At 45.2% G+C, this 22,137-nt stretch overlaps 1 protein-coding gene across 1 annotated transcript in view; it reads left to right on the plus strand.

Annotated features, from left to right (window-relative positions):
• Positions 1-21,494, plus strand: part of LOC104491556 (chromosome unknown open reading frame, human C20orf196) — a gene marked incomplete at its 5' end in the record, with an annotated part of 31,328 nt that extends 9,834 nt beyond the window's left edge. The window contains one exon of the mRNA XM_010134002.1: positions 20,974-21,494. Coding sequence (XP_010132304.1) covers positions 20,974-21,494 — 521 coding nt within the window. The remainder of the gene's footprint in view (positions 1-20,973) is intronic.
• Positions 21,495-22,137: the final 643 nt, after the last annotated feature.

Raw genomic sequence — 22,137 nt, forward strand, 5'->3', positions numbered from 1 at the left:
CTGCGCGGGGCAGGGCACGTCTCCAGGATGGCGGATCCCCCCTCCCTAAGATTGTGTTCTACGGTGAACTCGCCACCGGCTGCCGCAAGAGAAGAGCCTCAAAGAGGAGATATAAGGACTCCCTGAAACAACACCTCAGCCTTGGCCATATTGACCACCATCAGTGGTCCACCCTGGCCTCCCATCGGGAGATCTGGAGACACACCACACATAACGCTGCTGCCTCCTTTGAGAGCACGCGTAGAATCAGTCTCGAGGAGAAGAGACAGCGCAGAAATAACCGTGCCTCGACTGTACCACCCAAGGAGACCTTCCAGTGTGCTCTTTGCAACCGGTCTTGCCTATCCCGCATTGGCCTTTCCAGCCACCAGCGCGCTTGCAGTAAGCGTGGGGAAAGCCCTTCCCAAGTCTTCGTCCGTGAGGCCAAGCCATGAGTGAGTGAGTGAATGACAATAACATAGTAATGGCAGCTGTGAACATGCTGGTGTACCCATTCATGTTTCCAGTCACTTCGGAGTGCAAGAACTGCAGGACGGCTGAAACATCTCCTCAAAATACTGTAGTTTTTCTTGAAGAAAAATAAAAATGCATGAGTCCTCAAGTCATTGAAATAACTGGGAAAAGCTGTATAAGAGTGTGACCCTGTTACCTGGACACTTGTTCATAGCCTCTTTGTATCAACGTTAGATTATTTCTGTGGGGCTCCTAAGATGTTGGTTCTTTTCTTGTATAATAGAGCTGCTCTTTACAGCTTGGCATTATGGTCTTGTTGGAGTGCAGATGCTGCAAAAAAGACCCAGGACGTATATATCTGTGCTGAGCAACCAGCAAGTGACAAAACATGAAATGACTCTGATAACTTTGTTATGTAAAAGCAGCATTACCCCTCCCTGCTATCTGCAGAGCGTGCCTTGATGTCTCAGCTTGTCAGCTGCATCACTTACGTGTGGGTGGTAAGATTTGTGAAAATGGTTTAAAATCTCAATTTAAAGAGTGAAGGATGTCTGGGTAGGACAGAAAAATTAAAAAGAGCAAATTGGCTTGGAAAGCCATACTGAGGCCATGCCATGCCATGTCAGCCCACCAGGATGCTTCTGTCATAGCATGGTGCTGTGTGGCACAGGCATTTGGGGAGGTAGCGTAGCTGCATTGACCTGAAGTATAGCTATACCTAAGGTGGAGAACCCAGGTAACAGTGCTACTGATTTTTCAGTAAACCCCCAGCTTCACACATTTAACCAGATGCTCTGGAGCCTACCACCTCCAGACCAGTTGTGAGCAGTTTAGTTTAGAGGGTGATTTGATGCTTGGGTGATACAACACATAAACAAGAAATGTCACTCCTCAAGTCTCTCTAAAACCTCTTGTTTCTGCGTTCATTCTTTTAAACGTGCTGGATTGCAGTGGCTTTCATTTCTGCTTGATTTTCTCAAGCGTATGCCGCAGGTGGATGCATGGTTCGCCTGGCTGCTTGCACTGAGAAGCTTTGCCCTCCATGCAGTTTGCATCATGCCACGTGTTAAAGCATGTTTGTCCATGAGTGTTCCTCCCACTCCAGCGGTGCTTTTATGTAATCATCATGGTTACTGCTGAGAGAGCAAACAGCCCCCTGGAGCTGCATAAATAAGTAATCAGAGAATGTTCTTTTATTACCAATTTATAGGGGTAGCTTATGTAAGCAACGTGTGCCAGAGCACTGTGTGCTGAAATACCACTGTCTCTAGGGCATGGCTGAGTGTTACTGAGATGAGGCCTGTGAGCCTGTGTGAACTACCTGCGTGGCCTAAGCTGTGAACTTGTGCAGGAATGAAGGATGTTTCTTCATTTCTCCATTAGCAAGATTTTGACTCTTTTTTTTTTTTTCCTGGTCTGATTCTAAACATAGGGGATTTGCCTTGTAATTTGTCAGGGTCACCTGTCCTGTTACACGAAACACCCTGGAGGACCCTCAGAGACCTGAGTTCTCTGTATGAAGTTTGGCTGCTTTTGGACATGTGTAACACCAATGGTCATTTATGCACAGCCGGAATTTTTCCTTTTCATTGGGACACTTTCACTGCACATATCTGTCTATCATTCAAATCTTTTCTCAGACGTGCAGCGTGCCTACGTGCTAGAAAAATGATCTGGAGTTTATTGGCCCCAAAAGGCTCTGCACTGACAGTTGTCACTGAAGCGCAGCAAGAGAAAACAAGATACATCTGTCCTGATTGCCATGGTCTCTTACTGCTTCTGAATTTATTCCCTGGCCTCGAAGCTTCTTTAGGTACTGTTGTGAATTGGCATTGGAGAAGCACATACTGGGGAATCCGCTGTGGCTGGTGGCAGGGAGGAGGAGAAAAGAAGGATGCCAGTGCTGTTGAAATGAGCAGCTGTGTTCCTTGCAATGCTTCCAGAACTCTGCTTAGTGTAGAGGCCAGACTTAATGATGTGAGAGGATGCAACTTGTTCTGCCAATTTGGAGTAAGAGCTGAGCAGGAGGCTGTGGGCAGGGGTGCCTTTGTTTCCTGTGTGTGAGTAGATCTGACAGTGGATGTGGTGCCTGGAGCATTGCAGGAGATGCTCCACAGCTGTGTGAGGAGGTAGGACATAGCACTGCTGCCCAGACTGCCATTACATCTCCGACTGGCGGTCCCTGCTCTCTGCAGGGATGTGGCCTGGATTAATCCCACGATTGTGAGGATCGTTGTGGAGGTTTTTTCCTGGATTTCTCTGTAGTTATTTAGTCCTTGCCTTTGTATTCACGTGCTGCTCTTGATGTCTGCTTGCTTCCCCTCTAGCCTGTACCACGCCACATGGACTGGGTCCAGATGAAATATTCCCATGCCCTCCCAGCTCAGGCATGTATCAAAAAATAAATGATGTAAGTGGGGGATCTGGCACTGGAATTAAACTAGTTCTCTGTGTCTCTCAATACAGGCCTCAATTTTTTTGTCTGTTTCTCAGTTTTGCTTCACTGAGCTCATTGGTGTGACTCATAACCCTTTAGCAGCAGACTGTGAATCTAAAATATAGCACACTTTCATCATCCACAATATTTTTTTTAAACAGAACAACATAGGCCAGTGATTCAGCATCAGTGTGGGTTTTATAGTACATGAAGTCTTATTCCGGAGCCCTCCTGTGTCTGATTTCCTCCTTCATTTCACGAGTTTAACAGCCCCCCACCCCACCCCCTTGGCCTTCTTGGCGTTGTATGCGGTGGATTTCATAGTAGCTGAGCTCCTTGGCTGGCTTACGCATGCACATATATATTGCTATAAAACCTCCTGCACAGACAGATGGAATGCTGTCAGGCTGAGCAGTGCTTCTGTGTTTACAGCGAGCCTCCACACCAAGGGTGTATGTGCAGGATCGCAGGCAGCTGGTTAGGGATTGCCATAATAAGCACTGGCAAGCGAATGACAGGATTTTGTGCTATGTGCTGCTTGCTGTTCTTTTCAGCATGCTGAGGCACTTCTAGCTGTGCTCTGCTTGTGTTTGTTCCCAGATAAAGGTGGAAGCAAGTGACAGCTTGAGTTTTGCAAGCTGATTGTATTTTATAAAGATAGCACTGCCTATGTGGTGGAAATGACCTTATTCCAAAAGTTATTTGGGTTTGTGAAGGATGTAAGCCCGTCGCATTCCTACCTTCCATAATGCCTGCAGACTATTTTTCATATCCCTAAGTAATAATACAATGCAGGTTCGTGCTAAAGAAGATCTCAGCTTTATACAGGCTGTGATTCCTGACAGAAAAAGATTGATTGGCTTTTTTTTACATCTGTAAAGAGGAGATAGAAAGGACAAAAAAAGAGTAAGCATGGTAAAGCAGACAAGGACGTTATAATGTCTTGTAGATGAATGCAGGCTTTGGTACTTCCAAAGTACCAAAGGTGTTTTATGTGCATGCTCCTATCTCAAAGAATTGTGCAAAACTTGTATTTTTTTTTAAAGAAAGTTAAATCCAGAAAATCGTAATGATTTAGAGAGGAATCTGAATGTTGGCTCTGCCTGTGTTGGAAGATGAGAAAAAGGAAAGGCAGTAGAACCAAAATTACACAGCGGGTAATTAGATTATAGAACTCAGTGCTACAAGAAATTACTGAGGCTAAGAGCTTCGCAGCATTAAGGAAGGGGATTATATACCGATTTGGATAATAAGAACAAGCTAAGTCAACAGTTCTTGCTGACACAAACGTTGCTGAGATACTGGATACATAGGGTGGTGTTTCAAGGCTTGTACTAATCGCTGCCTAATTTCAAGCGTCAGATCACATCTACATATCCCCGTTACATTTCCCTGTTGCCACCTAGAACAGACCTCAAGTGGAGCGGACGTGCTAGACTAGCTACACTTCTGATCTGATCCTGCCTGACACTTCCTTCCTTTTCCCTTTACAAAAGAGATATTCTGAATTTAAGGATTAAGCAGTTACGGTCTTTGAAGATTGCAGAGGAATATATCATCTTCACTCCTGGTCACAGTGCGGCATGAGTAGGATCTGGCTTGTGATACCTTACAATTCGAGAGCAATTTCTTGAAGGGGTGAACTTTTTGTTGAAGGGCTGAATTGAAGCAGACCCTGATTCACAGAGCTACCGTCTGCAATCCCAGCTGAATTTAACATTGCTCTGCATTACTTCTTTGCTGGATGTCTAATGAGGTTATTGCGAGGTTAATTTTTCTCCTGATGCAGTTTTAATTAAAATATAATGAAGGCAACAGAAGATGCAAAATAAAATAACTTGAGAAAATCCATTTCATGCTGCACCAGTGCTTTGTGGTAGGATGTTTGTTATTGCTGCTAATTATTGTTTTGTATGAGGCACTTGCCTAATAGCGTGTGTATGCATGTGAATCATCTGCAGAGCCCGTGGCAGCGTTCCAGAAGTGAAGTTAGCTCCAGTGGCTGAGTCACTGAGTTTGCACCAGCAGGTTTCATTGCTGTGTTAGACTGCGGAAGTACTAGTGTCCTTCAGCCCTACAGTCTTGGAATATAAAGGGGAGTATTTTAGCATGGTTAAAAAGTCGTGCGTTGCTGTTAGCTTTCAGCAGTCTGCTCTACAGCAGGCTGAGGAGCTGGTCGTAGAATGGGGTGGGATAAAACCTGACGGTATCTTTCAGGCAATAATCCACCTTTCGGAAGTGCGTGTGGCTGTTTTTAACACTTCAGACTAGTAACTGGCTTTGTTACATCCTTAGTTTGCCAAAATGTTACTCCCTGTAGCACAGAACAAAACCGCTGTGCTGTTTCTGGATGTGTTTGAGTTGATGTGTTGCAGTCTGTGTTTTGTGGGATCATAGCAGTGGTTTCCCTGCTCTGAATCCTCCTGTTAAGACAACAAACAACAAACCAGTCTAACCACTTCTTAAGAGTAAGATGAGTCTGGAAGGAAATCCTTCTGAAAGGGTCTGGCAGGAGAGACTCCTGCCAGTTCACCTTTTCTCAGCTGCGCGCTAAAACCAGAATCTGCCTTTCCAAACTGGTTCTAAATGAATGTGTAGTTACCAAACTTAGCCAAAGCCTCTTTGCAGCTAAGCCATGGAAAGGAATGCGTTATTACAGAGCTGTACTGCGGCAGCTGGGGGCAAATTTGGCCTCCTTAGAAATACTAAAATTCAAGATCCTGCTCATCTGAATTCTTGCAGGGTCTTGGAGTAGATATTAGTAAGACTAGAGGGATCCAAAACAGTGGGGTGGCCAAATCTGAGAGAAGATGGGAAGCTGGTTTGGATCAGCAGCTTAAGCGAAGGGATTTGCTATGAATCTTCCAAGCTTTTTAAAGCCCTGCCAGAGAATAGCTGGGCCCTCCCTTTCTCCTCACCTCTCAAACAGACCCCCATAGCTTTTTTCAGCCAGCAAGTTACTGCTTTGTTGCAGGAATCTGGTTCCCTCTGATTACTGCATGAGGAAATGAGCAGGCTTCACTGCTGGTTTGGAAGCTGACAATGTGTCTGGGCTTTTCCTTTTGCAAAATACTGTTTACTGCCAATTCCAGAACCTTGTTTCTGCTCCTTTCTGAGGAACCAGTGCGTTCCTGTGGATTTTACTTCTTTTCTGAACGCCACAGTATCCCTAGTTGTTCTTGCTTTAGTGACTAATGAATGAGCGACAGAAACAGCCTGTGGCTTGAAACTTAGTGGAGAGTTTGGGTAAGTATCTGAATATCCCTGTGCCTTGGCTCCAATATTGCATTTCCACCTGTGATGAAAGAAGGGAGCAAACAATGAAGCAGAGGCAGAGACCATCTTCTGCAGGGGTGCAGGGACGAGGCAAGGACTCAAGCATTGGGTGGACACCGCTCTGCTTGGACAGCTTGCTGCCACATACAGAACCTGCCAGGCTTCCCCTTGCACCTTTCCTGCCGGCACATGGAGGAGCAATGCTGTGGTAATAAACACTGCAGGGACGATAAAGCGCCTGGTATTGGGAATACATATGGAACTTAAATGGTATCTAGAACTATATCTAGTTGGTGATAACTCGCTAAAATTTTAATATAGTTTTCCGTGCCTCTTCTTGCTGCTGTTAGTAACCTGGAGAAGAGGGTAAAGTTCTCAGTTCTGCACCCGTTAGAACATCATCTACATGATTATGCTAATTTAACTATTGCTTTGTCCTTTTCTATAACACTTTGCCCAAAAACATCTTTGTCTTTCCTCTGGGAGCATCCTTGTGGGAACATCTCTGGTTTTGTTAATGTTCATATGAATATTCCCTAAAGCTCAGGGCAGTCTTTGACATATGTCACTGTCCCAAATGTGCTTTGGTGCACGTTAAGTCCTGCTTAAAGGCAAAAAACTAGGACAAAGGAGATGCAATAAAACATCTGTCGTACCTTAGCTATACCTTGATACAAAGAGCGCTCTTGGGGCTGGATGACATACAGCATGTAACACCCTGCAGAGCGTGTGCAGCCAAAGGAGAGCATGGAAGCAAGTACTGACGGCTTCGTTTTGTGCAGTGTCTTACTCTGTGGGTGCCTCCTGAAACCAGACGGCTCAGTGCCCATCGGATGGTATGATTTCTTCAGTGGATTCATTTAAATCAATAAAACCTACTGCACTTTTCTGCTCTGTGAGGAGCTCCAGGCACTACATACATGTCAGACGAGTGCTGCTGAAGGGCTATGGGTATGGGTGCTTGGAAGAGTGCAGGCCTTGCCTGGGAGATGGCTAGGATCCAGGGAAGGAGCTTGGGACGGTGTTTTGGAGGCTCGAGTTTGCAGCCCTGTCTGATGACTTCTCATGTGGCCTTACTTTTTGCTGGCCTCTGTGTCTCCCCATCTCTGTGACTGCCAGCTCTTCGGTGCAGTCTGCTTTGCTCTTACCAGAAGAAGCTCCCAGCCCAGTCCCGCTGCCCAGGAGGTCAGTGCGGGAGCCCCGCGAAATCTAGCAGCTGCTGGAGAAAGACTCAAGACCCAAGTTAGGGTGTGCTGGGGTAGTGTCATGAATGTCTGCACCGATCCACACTTGCTGTGTGATGATGCTGCACTTTTCTCCTCCCCTGATACTCCTGAGCGTGCAAAGAGTAGGGTGTCCATGCTACAGCCTGCAGTGATCTGGGCGACAGTGTTGGGAAGGTTGATAGGAAGATGCTGCAGCTCCTCTTGAACACTTTTTCAAGTTTGTGGATTTAGGGTATAACAGAATATCGTTACCTCGATGCTCTGTTCTTTGGGTAATACTGCAGAATGAAACAGCACATTAGCTGTAAGAGAGTATTTATTAAAATATGTCTTGGCTTGTTTCCAGGTTAAAAAATTTTAAAGTATTCTCCCTTTCAAATGTGCTCAGTAATCTGTTCATCTGTTTTCCACCATCTTTTTAATATTTTTACAAAACTGGGGGTTGTGGAGTCTGGTAAAGGAAATTAAACTCTTCTTTTTTCAGCTTGGGAGCTTTCATTAGACTTAGTCTGTAGCGTGTGCCACTGTCATCAGGAGGTCCTGATACTGGGCTGTAATTGAGTTTTGCATTCTGTCTGAGCAGAGTTCGTCTCAAAACCGAAAATCTAAGGGAAAAAATAATTTGTGCAGATGGTCTTCATAAAACAAAGGCAGATTAAATCTGGAGCTGTCACAGAATTGCTCTTACAGATGGGTCTGCTGCAAAATAATTACCTCTCTTGAGCCCAGTAAGTTAATCAGCGTCTTTTGTTTGTGTCTGCACTGAAAACAATTAAAAGCTTATCTCCTATTTTTTTAGGTGAACTTACAGATTCTCTGATTTTTAAGGGTAATTAGATTTGTTTTGATGCGTATCACAGTCCAAAGTGTTCCTGTTGGACAACTAGCTGTCTGTAATATAATTTACCTGTAGCCAGGATGTAATTTCTTTTTGATCACCTTTTTTTTTTTCCCTTGGGCTGTTTTCTTGCTAAAGAGTTCAAAATCCTTTTGTCTCCTTTCACATCAATTGCATTTAAAAAGCTTGGGCGGGGGCGGCGGAGTGGTTTGTACAAACATAAGAACTGCCATTGTTTGCATTTTTTTCAAATTTTCTTTAAATTCGTTTTCTGCAACATGAGGGAAAATTGCAGAAAAGTTGAGAAAATAAACTCTGCTACTATCTTGGTTGTAATCTATGAAAATCTGTGTTGGGAGTTTGGTCCTCAAATACGGTGAGACACTTGTGCAGTGTGTAAGTGCCTGTGGGTAGAGGGGACCTCACTGATCTGGGCAGTGGGTGTTAGAAAGCAGCTACTGATGATGGCACCTAATTCCTAGAAGCACATTTGGAATTCCCAGTGCACTGTCACCGTGGGATTTCCAATAGCGATTTTCCTCGTTGTGATTCGCCAAGCCCATCAGAATGGCTATACGTGGCTTCCTGGGGGGATGAATCCCACCCCTCCATGCTGCGGTGACCTGCGTAGGGCGGACAATGGCAGACCTGGAGAGAGAGTGGCGCTTCTTTCACTTCCCAGAGTGGCAAAGCCTGTCTCCTCCCTGGGATCACAGCTCCAGGGAGCACACGGACAGTGCTGTGTGGAACCTCTTTTCTTCTCCGAAGGCTGCCCTGGAGCCTGGGCTAGGCGAGTGTGGGACCTCATGTGCAGGCACTGTTTTATCCATGGGAATGCTCATCACGCTCTTGGCCACGCATTGTGAACACTGCCACAAAGAGGAGGCTTCCAAAGGAGGAGGTGGTGCAGGCTGATGCCATCATTTCTGCCAAGCCTCTCTGCAAGGTAGCAAACGTCTTCTGTCTTTCTTCCTGCTTAGCACCATCCCTGCTGCTCCAGGACAGACCTCCTCTGCTGTCCTCAGATTGCCGCTGTACTGTCAGTGCTTTGTCGATCAGGTGCAGATTGAAAGAACTTCCGCTGTGCCTCCTTTTCCTCATGGCTTGGCAGGAGCATGAACAAGGCTTCATTGTTGCACTGGAGCTTAGAAAAAAAAAGAGAATGAACTACCCTAAGACCTTTTAAACTCTGTGGTACGTGGCGGTGGTGATGCGGTTGTGTTTAAAAGGAACGGGATCACACCCCGTGATTAACCTTTCATGCCTTCTTCAGGATGACTGCACTTTGTTTGCTCTTTGTGCTCTGCGTGTGTGCTTGTACATTGGCATTAGGTCACGAGCACTGCTGGCACTAAAAGGCACCTTTTGTCTCCACCGCTGTTTGAATACCTTAATCTCTGAATTCTTTCAAGTCTGCGCTGCAGCGGAATCGCCTCTTATTTTTTATTACAAAGAATGAGTCATAGTCACTGGGGGGGTGGGGCATAGCTGAGCCTCTGTACAGACAGACAGATATTTGTTTTGCTTTAATTCTCAGTGACCTTTATTTCATCCTGATTCAATTGCTCATCCAAAGGCACCAGCCTTTTTTGTGCCCTTAATGCATTAAACATTCTTCCAGCTAAAGGAAGCATCAGATATATCTCCTGTTGTCTCAAGAGTCACGATTAACCTTCAGCAGTGAACGTGACCAAGAGGCAGTGGCAGAATGTGAAAGTGGAAAGTGGTTTTGTCTGTAGAGTGGAGGAGATGAAGGATTCTAGTGCTATGATTGTAGAGGATTTAAAACTTCAGAGGGGAGGATCCCCTGAATGTCAATTTTATTTTCTGGCAGCTGTTCCTGACTTAATTTCATGAGTGGGAAATGCGCCCAGCCACCTTATTTGTAAGTTAATAGTGTTCCAGTCCAAGTCGTTCTTGGATAGGAGTGTTTTCTGGTGTGCTCTTGTACCTGTAGCTAAACCTGCTTAAAGAGGCACAAGCGTCCCAATTTTATTTTCTGGCAGCCGTTCCTGACTTAATTTCATGAGTGGGAAATGCGCCCAGCCACCTTATTTGTAAGTTAATAGTGTTCCAGTCCAAGTCGTTCTTGGATAGGAGTGTTTTCTGGTGTGCTCTTGTACCTGTAGCTACACCTGCTTAAAGAGGCACAAGTGTCCATACAGTCTGCAGAAGCGTCCTCCTTTCGAGGGTCCTGAGGCTTCGCGGGTGGGTTATGAGAAAATGAGATTAAAGAAGTGGTTGTCGAGGGAGTGGAATACAAATTAATTATTATTTATGTTCCCATGTTGTCCACATTTGATCTAAAAAAACTCTGTTAAGCAGCCTTTGAAAACCAGTCCCGAACCTTCAGCTGAAAATGCTCACTGAGGTCTTTGTTTTAGAATTCTCTGTTTTATTTATAAATAAACCAGATGTATTTACTACAGTCACAGAATCCAATCTATTTGAATTATGTTTTCTTTAGGCCTTTTGAAGCAAAATTCTTAGGCTGATCATAAATTCTGGGCCTAAAAAAAATCAGAAGAAAATTACCTGAATGTATGAACAGCAAAATTTTCTGGACTATCAAATCCTACCCCACCAACCAATCTTAGATAAGAACTAGGAGACTTTAGCTATGAGGAATACCTCCTGCCTAGATATAGTGGTAAACCTTCTGTTTTATTTGAAAAATGCAATCTGCCTTCATTGTTAAGGATTGGTTTATATTGTACACGTATCGTACGTATCCGATTTTGTCATTGGATAAAAGTGTCCAATATTAAGGCCTTCAGTACGTTAAATCTTTGCCTTTTGCTTTGAGTAGATGAATGGCTATATTAATGTGATTAATAATGTTGGGTACGTTTGTATTAATGTTTGCCAGGAGTGCTCCTCTGTGGTGACTCGTCCTTTAATTCATTGACGGCGTTCAGAAATCCCTGCAGTAAGCCCTAGCTCTCCTACATTTTTAAAAGGAGTTTTATCTTTTCTCTACATGCGTGATCATTTTTGAATGAAGTGGGTATTTCAGTTGGGCAATCTCATGGCCTAAGGTGGGTGAAAAACTTTTCCTTTAATACAGGAACAATTAAATTGCCCTAACTTGCTCTGGCTTATCTGTCCATTTATTTGCCTTGTTCTGCAGATATTAATGAATTTTTCTGTTCACAAGTATTCCTGAACATCACGAGATGTTTTCAAGCTACACATGGTAAGGCAAGACCTTAGCGTCTCTTGTGTGGCTTAAAACCATCTGTGTCAGAAAAGTATGGTGAACAAACACTGCGTGGTTGCAGTAACTATCACTAACCACAGTTCGTCAGTAGTTGAAGGTGTTGCTGAAAAACTGTCCAAGCAAGAGGTTCACCCACAGCACCAGGCTCTTGCCCAGTAAGGTCTGTGCAGCCTCTCAGCAGGGCCATCCCGGTGCAGAACTGCTGCGGAGTGGTAATATGGGATGGGCAACATGGAGTTTTATTTTGTTGGCTTTCCAAACAGCATTTGGGCTCTCACTGACCTTCGTCATTTACCCAGGGTTATGTCCAGCAGTCCTTCAGGTGAAACATTTGGTCTGGGGCAGAAGTGAGAGGTTTGAGTGCACCCAGATCTCCTCATGGCCCAGAAATTCTCTTAAAAAGGCAGATCTGGTGTGACTGAAACCGTTTACCGCTCGGCGTTCAAGGGCAAAGCTGAATGATAGCAGGGAAATGCCTGTTTTGCCAAGGCTTTCTCGTGACTGGCCGAGAGCACAGAGTGAGGAGGTAGGAGAGGCGGCTGCTCTAGTTGCTTGCTCAGTGGCTTTTCTCCTTTTTAGCTTTTAAAGTCATACTCCCTTCTGCTCTGCCCTTCAGGTTTTTCTAGTTCATTCAGAGTCCCACAGCTATGACACCTGAGAAAATTTTGTCAAGGTGAGTGCAGCCTGTTAAGGGCCTGAGGATTCAGTCCCGTTGCAGTTCTTATGCGAGAGCCGTTTCCGATCTCAGTTTTCAGGTGCTTGGTTTGTTAGCAATACAGCTCTTCCAGTAGAAAGCTGACTGTTGAAACGGCAAAATACTTCTGTTCCAAACCTCATCTCCTATCAGGCTGATTCTCGTGGAGGAGATCTGAGTGATTCCCGAAACAGCATGTAGATAATTAGGAAAAAGCCCTTGTGGTTCTCAAGACTCCAGCATTTGTGAATGGTCTATAAATGTGCCTGTCGCTCTAGTCCAATAATCCGTCTGCTCATTACTTGAATTTAAGTGATGCTGCAGCAAAACTAGACGGCTCAAATGTTTACTCAGTGTACTTTTGAAGTGGCAAGCCGCAGTGCCACAGACTGGTGATGAACAAATACCTACAAGTTATTAAACTTGTCTGTCTTGCTTGCTTTTCATTGTGTTCTGTTGAAACAGCATCTTCTATCTCTTGAAAATTTCCTTGATGACTGTTTGATATATCCAGCTCTCTGGTTTCTTCAATATGAGGATGGTTTGTTTATTAGCCTGTGAAAAGCTGATAGGTGGAGATTGATATCTTGCTTCCATTATTATTTTTGATCAGTATCTCATGCACAAGCTTCCTCTGGCAATGGAGAGAAAACCAGCCCCAAGGTGTGTGATTCCACATCGCCCACGGTGGGGATGGGGGGAGGACGGAGCCGTAGGTCTGCCCTTTCTGTGCCAAGGCACTCTGGCTCGCTGTCTCTGTTCAAAAGCACGCAGCCACATCAGGCCTGCAGGGAGGCCGGGAAAATGCCTCGGTCTCCATTCAGGTCTTCACCAGAATATCAGTCGATTTCTTTGCCTTCATACCTGCTATTTGCCTGCGCTTTTTAAGATAATTTCTTTGTGATTTTTTTCCTGCTGCTTCTAAAAGAAGCACAAGCCTTTCTGTGCTTGTCTGGCATGCAGCATGATTTCAGGAGCGTGACACAGACAGGAAGCATCGTTTAAAATTCATCTGATTGCAAGCAAATTCAGGAAACCCCTTCTGCAGCTGTTCCTTCATTGTTCTTAGTGAAAGATCAGCCCTGACTGAGAGCTGTGATCTGAAGAGGGACAGACTTCGTACATTCAGCTATGTCTATCACGTCTAGAGAGAGTCAGTCTGTCCGTAAGTGTTTCTTGTGGTATCCCCACACTCGTGCTTTTGCCCTTAGGCAAAACCAAAAGACTGAAACAGTAAAATCTGAGAGCCAAAAGGTACCTCTCTTGTTTGTCTGTTGTACGTCTGTGTATTCAGCACTTCTGAAAGTCACTCCACTGATTTGGGACCTGAACCGAAATGATAATTTGGTATGAAGTTGAACACACTCACAGAGATGCATCTGACAAAGAGACATAGCGGTGTGCAAGTTGGAGGGGTGAAGAATGGGAGGCGGTTGTACTTAAGTCAGCCCTCACCCTCATCTGCCTTGTTTGACTTAGTTTTCAACCTCCACAGTTTTTAGAGCATTTTTTCTTGCGCAGGGCAGCTGTTTTACAGTGCCTTGTGGTGCCCAGACATCAATTCCACATCAGGATTGAGGCCTCCAAGAGCAGCACCTCCCGTGAAGGTGGCTAATGGCAGTGTTATATGTCATGGCTCTCTTGCTCCCAAAAATATTTACAAGTAGTGCAATTTTACCTACAATTCACGAAAGCTGCTTAAAAAATATCTTGCTTTGCAGCATTTTCTTGGTCTAGAAAGTGCCTTTCTGCCTATGATTGTCATGTCACTGGTGTCCACAGCTGTGCCTTGCTGGTTGGAAGCAGAGTTGAAGTGCATGTGCACCTCTGTAAGATAAACTGTGTGTATGTTGATGGGTGCTAACATTGAAATGAATTGGACTTTCAAGTGCTACAACAGCAAGGGAAGGCAGAGCACACTGAGCAATCTCCCTGCCTCTCCTTTCACAAGTTCACAGAATCTGTAAGTAAAACAAATGTTTTGCTAAATTTTAAATAATATTTTCGTCTTCTAGTCTGTTCTCATTAAAGAAATACTGTCATGATAGGCTCTTCCTCTTCTATTTTGGCTGTACAAAGAGCGTCATATTCTTGTTTCTCCAGGCAAACTGTCATGCAAATCACTCTGCAAGGAGATAGAGAAGGTAGAATTTTTGTAAGCTGATGTTGAAACTTGAGCTATTGATCTCCAGTGAGAGCTGTCTACTTGTCTTATTCTTGCCAAAGGCATCAGCTGAGGATTGTCGGTTGCCTTGAGTACTGCAGATGTGTGACTCTGAATGAAAGACAGTGTTTAATATATCGAGAGAGGATATTGCTTTGGTGTTTGTTCTCGTTTTAATACTTGCAGATACAGTGATATTGTCTTACTCAGTAATACTTGTAGTCTAGAGTTGCTTCCTGTCCTGGCCATTCCTGAATATTTCAGAATAAGAGGCAGTTTCCCTCTCTTTTATTTCAACCCCACCCCCCAAAATGGGTGGCTGCAGGATACAGCGTGCTGCCTGGTGAGCTCCATTCTTGCCTCTAGCAGAGGATTTACTAAAGCCCTAAAGAATGGGATTTAATAACTCTTCCAGATTTTTTTTTTGGTAGTCTCGCCTATGATCACAAATTGTCATCCAGACATATCCTAGTTCTGTTTTAATTTCAGTTCACAGCTTCGTCAGTTCTGCATGACAACATCTGCAGAATGTCTTGCCAGAAACAGGAAGAATTTTTCCTTGCTCGTCTTTTACCTTAGAACAATGAAGAATGTTGTATTTTATCAGTCCTCGGTCGTCTCCTTGGATGACTCAGGTTCCCAAGGGACTGTCTCAGTTCTTAGCTGAAGAGGTGGGCATAGTTAATCCTGTTCCAAATTCGGGAGTTAAGTAGCTAGTAACCGAACCCAGGGGCTTTATAAAAATTCCTTCCCTCTCTAGTTGATTAGGGTTCTTTGGGAAATTCTGCTTGTGCGAGATTCTTGCTGTGTGAGGAAGCTCACAGTTCATGGAGACCCGGCTCTACAGAGTCAGCTGGAAAAAAGAGAACAAACAAGACTGACATTTATAATTCTTGGGCAGGAAAAAAGTAAGACGGGAAACAACTACCATTTGCTCAAGCTGTGCAATGTGAACAAAGTGAGGAAGCTCCTTCAGGTGCCATAAAACACAAACCCCAGTTTTCCTTCATAAAATTCTTTACAAATTTTAGGCAGTGACAATCAGGCAGGCAGAATTGTTTCTTACTGGTTTCGAGCACCAGGCTTTTGCTTTTTACTATTTCTGTTTCTAGAACGGTGATGAGCTCGAAGGGAGGAACTCGACTCGTAAAAACAAATGTTCTGGCACCGCAGTTAGGTTGCTGCCCATCTCTTCAGAGATACTGGGGGGTCTTTGCGATGAGAGGTGTTCCTGTAGGCTGTCACACTTGAAGCAGCTGTTCATAGACGGTTACATCCAAAGCCCACTGCTCTGGGGCCTGGCTGAGCATGTATGAGCAGCAGGCTCTTGGGGCACAGCTGTAAGTGATGGTATTTATGATGCTGAACTGCTTCTGACCATACCTATTGCCCTGGACCGTGGGGCCTGGTTGCTTAGGAATGGATTTGTGAGATGACAGCGGTGCCCATGTCTCGGCTTTCAGCAAATAAGGACTGTTAATTTGTAGGAGTTCATATTGTAGCTGACTTGCTCTGTGTTTTGTTAAATCCAACGTGTTTGGCTGGTGTGTCTTCTGAAAGATTTCATTTAGCTGGCCTTTCCAGCGGTCTGCAGAGTATGGCTCAAAGCTGTGGGCCTCGGAGCAGGGCAGAGCTTAGTACCAAGTGCAACATTTGGAAGATGTCTAGGGGGATGTGCTGTGCCTGCTTATTGTATTTTGAAAGCTCTTTACCACTGGCCAAGCTTTTAATTTTTCTCGAATTTCAAATTCCTAAGGTAGTTAGACAGAAAGGGAAGGGTTTATGCTTCCCTGGAATAACTGCTTACATCTTACCGCACTCAAAAGGCCCCCCAACTTTTCACACTGCAAATGTGCAGCAGGTAGAATTAAAAATCAGGGAGCCTGACTCAGTACTGGTCTATATCCAGTGCTATTCCTCCATCATTGCCTCCTTTTTCTACTCCAAACACCAAATTCCTCCAGCCTCTTCCTTCCCTTCTTGCTGCCTTTTGCTCACCCTCCCACACTCTCCTCCTCCAGGTCTCCTAACAGAGCATTTGCAGAGCTCCTGGCCAGTTCCTCAGCAGTCAGACACAGCGACATGTGCCTCTCTCGTGGGCTGGTGGATGAAGAATGTAGCTGGTTATGTCATGTGGAAGGCGGAGTCTCACAGATACTGTCTTGCGAACTATAGCCTGCTGTATATTACAGCAGGGAAAAGCTGGTTTGTGTGTCATCAGGGAGACAGCAAAGTAGCAAGGCTTATTATATCCTTATTTTGTCTTTCAGTTCACAATTTAAATACCCACAAGGATCAAATTTTCTCTGCTTACAACACTCTTTTTGCATGATAATGTCATTGAAAATTCCATTTTGCCTTTGCTTTAAATGCTGGAAGGTTTCCCAAACAACGATGCAAGAAGAAAACAGAGGCAGAGATGTATGCAGAGAGATGAAACTCTTCAATGCTGTACAACAAAGGCTTCAGGCTCTGCCCTTTACTCAAAGCGATAGGTGTTTGTGCCACACCTAGTAGAGTGATACTTGGTTTTGTTCAAACTTCTTTTTTTGGTGCCGTTCCAGTTTAAATGTTAGTGATGGAAATCATACAATGCAAATAGATTCCAGTTCATGTAAAGGGGTGTAATCAGCAGCTCACACATGGGTTTTTAACTGTTGTAACCAGTGAAAATTTTATTAATGCAAGTAAGAGCAATAGGATTTGGTCCCAAGACACCTGACTTTGCAATGCCTGAGTACTCAGGTAAGCAGTTACTTACTGGCAGGCTAAGGGGCTGCGTGAGATTGGGGTATAATGAGCTCCTGCTGGATCCTTCCTAGATTTCTTCTTTCTTTCCAGAGCAGAGTGGAACTGCAGTACCGTGATGGTACGTGCACTCCTACTGGAAATCAGCCAGGTGGAAAGAAAAAAAAGAAAAGATGGCTTTCTCTGCATTAGCTGACTCAAGTGCTCAACATGTGCCATTGTAAGGTGCACAGGCATGTGGGGAGTTCTGCTGCGACACGGGACCTGTTTTCGCCTCCTGTGCAGATAGATGCATCCCCGAAATCCTGCAATTTGGCACAGAACTACTGTCATAGAGCTCTGCTCAAGCCCGTGTCCAGTGCTCTCTAACACCTGAAGGCATCAGAGCAGCTCTGGGGTTGGTATGGGATAGGCGTTTGTTTTGGTGGGTTTGGACTTGTTCCATCTGTGCCAGCGATGAGTCATTTCTAAGCCACAGGGTAAATGATTCCTGCCCTAAAACGAGCAAGGTAATTGCCCTTTTCACAGAACCGCTGATGACTAAACACTGTGGTTTAGCTCTCCCCTGCTCAGATCTACGGGATCAATCTCACAGACCCCTGTAATAGGATGGGCCTTTGTGTACTGGGCAGGAGGGGAACCACAGGGCCCACGCACAGCTTTCCCGGGAGGCAGTCAGATGGTGTGGGAGAGGGCAAGAGGCTTGGACAAATCCAGCTACAGATGGAACTAGAGAGTTGGCAGCTGCGGGCACCCAGCTGAGCCCCTGCAAGGGACAGAGACTACAGCTATACCAGCTCTAACAAAGAACCAGCCGCTGCTCACCTGAACCGGGAGAGATTTCTTTCCCCAGGAAGCCGGCAGTGTAGGAGCTCTGCTCTTTGAAGGGAGGGTGACTTGTTTTACACTCTGACTGTATGTGCTTGCACACAGAGACTCAAGCCACTGCGTGAGCTGCTTTTGTGGTTTTATATTATTTGCTTTAGTGCAAATAATATTGCAGAGTTGTTGCATCACTGAAAGTGGCCCAAGTCCAAAGCAGGATTTGGTTGTGTGCTTTGAGCGGTGGGGTTATGTGCTTGTACCAGATGGAGGCTTTAAATTTTCATCAGCAGGTCTATAGGCACAAAGAATATCCTTTTATCAGCCCCCAGGTCTTTTACTAATAAGCTGCAAATGCTGAACTTCAATTAGCATGGAGTGGAGGCGCAGATGAAATGATACACGTTCCTACTGATGAGTATCCATCATATGCGAATGAAATCAAGACATGAGTAAGGACCTGTTCGAGTTTTTGTGGGCTTTTTTTGTTGATTTTTTTTTCCCTTTAACACACGCTTGGTAGCATAAATGAATTAAAATAGCTAAAAAATAATTTGAGCCAGGTTCTCTTGTGATGAAACTCAGTTGCAGGCAAATGAGTTTTCAGCCCTGCTCGTCTTTGCTCCTCTAACTTCTGTAGGTGTTGGGCCAAGCCAACACGAGGGTGCGTGACAGCCAGGGAAGGATAAAGGGCTTACAAAACATTACATTACAACTGACCCTAGGAGTTCTGCATCTAACTTTTTGTGTCTTGCCTGAAGAAGGCCTTGCTGGAGAAGTAATCCACTAAGAGGGTAAGGCCGACTGTTAGAAAAGAGAGACATAAATTTGAATCAGTAACTGAAAGAAAACTGTTCTCCCAGTAATGTAGTTGAGCACTTTCTGACTAACCAAACCCCAAAATATATCCCTGAAGTACTTACTGGTCACTTCTTTGGTGGATTGTGCTTCACCAGAGGATGGCTGCTTATCAGGTCATACTGGCTCAGGATAGAATAGAATAGAATAGAATAGAATAGAATAGAATAGAATAGAATAGAATAGAGTAGAATAGAATAGAATAGAATAGAATAGAATAGAATAGAATAGAATAGAATAGAATAGAATAGAATAGAATAGAATAGAATAGAATAGAATAGAATAGAATAGAATAATAGAATAGAATAGAATAGAATAGAATAGAATAGAATAGAATAGGAGTCACTGAAGTTGTAAAAGTCCTTTAAGATCACAGAGTCCAACTGTAACCCTAACACTGATAAGTCCAGCACTAAACTGTGTCACTACATGTGACACTTCTTTTAAAAACCTCCAGGGATGGAGTCTCAAGCACTTCACTGGAGAGCCTGTTCCAATGCTTGATGACCCTTTTAGTGAAGAAATGTTTCTTAATGTCCAGAAAGACAGAACAGCATTGCAGAGGTCTCCTCTGACACCAGGAAAACAACAGGGTTTTGCTCATCCCGGATAACGTAAGGTTGGTTCGTAGCTGGAGGCGGGTACTGCTCTTTTGCAACATTTGGCCGTGAGCTCTGTGTAAGAAGTAGCAGGATGACAGCACGGCACAGTGGTCTGCAGTTGCCACAGAAGTCTTGAGCGCAAGTGCCGCTTGCTTGAATTATCAGAGATGCATGAGGTTTCAGTTCTAACTTAACACAGGCACCAAGGCTGAGAGATTAATGAGGCAAAATGGACCCGTTCTCTTTGACTAGCTCGGATTTGCTGTTCTGATGGCATATACCGACGTTAAAAGAAGGGCACAAAGCTTTTCTTTGTACTGCATTGGAAATGACACATTGCAAGAGGAGGAAAAGTTCTATTTAAAATTGCAGAATTGGAGATGAAGTGAAATTGAAAAGAAGGATCAAAGATAGAAAGTAGGGGGAGGAAGAAAGAGGCAATATACAGTATGGCTGCACAGACATCCAAATTTCATTTTAATGAGTCTCTGACTGCTCAGGAAGAGGAAGGTCGCTCTGTGTGCTGGGAAGGAGAGCAGCCTTCTGCCACCACACTGAGAGTTCCTTTGAACGTGGTCTCTTACCAAAACGATGGACTGCACTCTGCTTCATGTTTCCCAGAATTAGAAAAGACCAAGCTGTTTTCTGACTCCCTGCGTCCTGCTTATGTAATGTGCAGATGACGGCTCTGCAACCTCTGGCTGAGCCCTTGAAAGTTTTCTTGTCAGTGACTCAGGTGCTTGGCAAACAGGCTGGTGCAGCAGGCTTGGAAATGAGATCGCAGCTAGAGGCACTCCCCAGGTACCAGAGTCCAGTTCAAGGTCTTTGTGGAGGCTTTTCCTACCAGAAGCTGCATATGGCTCACTGACCATCCTGGAGACACCATCACCAAGTGTCTCTGTGCTGATGCTAGTTTAATTATGTGCAAGGACAAAGCATCCCCCTTGATTGCACTGGAGCAAAAGAGAACCACAGCCCTGGCTGCTGTCCAGAGATGTGGGTCAGCAAGGAAGGAGGAGAAGAGCTAGGCAAGAATGAGTCCTCAGCCTTTATACTCACTTTATCTGGAAAAATGCCTGTGGGTGTGGGGAGAGTGTTTAGTGCATCTGGGCTGCAGAAGTAGGACTTCATGGGGAACCACAAGGTCCCCTTTTGCAGCCCCCACTCTCAAACACTACGCATTCAGCTTAACAGTGTTGGTTTGGAGGCTCTAAGTCTGGCTGAAACCTGGAGGACAGGACTGCACATTGTGCTGTAGGAGTAAAACAGCACTGAGAGCTATGGAAAGGGAAGGATTAGACCCGGGGTTGAAGGGAGGAAACTGAAACAGAAGCAAAACTGCTTTCTTGAAACGCTGTTGAAGTATGACTGAGAGGAGCCAGGAGGTCCATACCACTGAGTAGATCCAGTCACTGCAGAGGGTCAAGGCTGGTACAACTGTCAGGACCCAGAATACAGCCCATCTCGTATGAATCTATGCAGCAAGTCCTTCTGGCAGTCCAGCCAAGTTTAGAGCAGTACTTATCTCACTCCTGCACAGAGCCTGCTTGACAGACTGCAGCGAGGGGGGGACAGAAGCTTTTGCCAGAGGGATGACCTGGTGGCTAATGAATTTCATTGATCTTGTGCTTGCAGGAGAGAACAACCTACCCTCTGCAGTTCCTGCGAGCTTTTCTGCTGGAGGCTCTGAGAAAGCAAACGTGAGATGTTATCCAAATGCAGGGCTGTGTGAGCCCGCTGAACCTAACGACGGTGCTCTCTCATGGATGTATGAACGTGACAGCGCAGAAGATACCAGCATCAGAGAATCTCTTGATGGCTTCTACAAAATGCATTGCAAAAAACTGCCAGACAGAACGGATCCCATCTATGAGGCTGCGTCACGATGTCTGTCGCAGAAGATTTCAGAGCTAGCAAACCGGGATGGAACGAAATACGCATCACGTTGCTTGCAGATGGCCCAGGTGGTCTTGAACAGAGATGGGTGTAAGATCTTTCCAAACCACCCCACTACCGCTTGTTTTTCAAAGCCAGCTGAAGGAGAAGTTGTGTTGGAAGACAGAAAGAGAACACCTGGACTCTCAGATGACGTCCTGCAATTCCTCTTGCAACAAACACGAACGGAGCGTAGCCCTGATGCGTCACATGAGAAGTGAGCAGCATGCTGGTTTGTTTCTGTCAGTGGAGCTTTGCTTTCATTCCAAAAAGAGGTGACTTCCTTGGGAAGACTCCGTTCCTCTCAGCACCACCTCCAACACCACGTATTCTGTGGAGGGGTTCGTCTGGGGCACACCTTGCCACCTTGGCCTCTGCAGGGCAGCCTCACATGAGAGTGCTGTGGTCCCCGGGTGACTAATCAGAATGGGTGACAGGTGATACAGTGTCTGTGGCTGGGACATTAAACATGATGATTTACACCAACCAGGCTTTTAAATTTCCCTGTGTCCCTACCCCAACCGAAGAGTGGCCCAGCCCACATTCTGCCCCCGTGTCAGCATGGATGTCCAAGTGCTGTTGACTGGAACCGACTGATTGAAGGAGCTTGGCACGGTATGCCACAGGCTTAGGGAGGGAGCTTCAGGTTTTCTTCTGTACCTGACTGATACCGTAACGCCTGCGCCTCCACAGAGCTCACATATCAGCGTGCCCAAGGCTGTGGGTTGCTTGATGGATTCTGTAGGGACAAGGCTGCTTTCTCCAGGTCTCTCTCTAGCCAGTAGCTCCTGTTGGTTTCTGCTGCCGTAGTGTCTGAGCCCAGAGTTTTCGTAGAGAGGAAGCCAATGCTCATTGCTTGGGTAC

The sequence above is a fragment of the Buceros rhinoceros genome, unplaced genomic scaffold, assembly GCF_000710305.1.
Source record: "Buceros rhinoceros silvestris isolate BGI_N320 unplaced genomic scaffold, ASM71030v1 scaffold874, whole genome shotgun sequence".
In the NCBI taxonomy this organism is placed as follows: Eukaryota; Metazoa; Chordata; class Aves; order Bucerotiformes; family Bucerotidae; genus Buceros; species Buceros rhinoceros.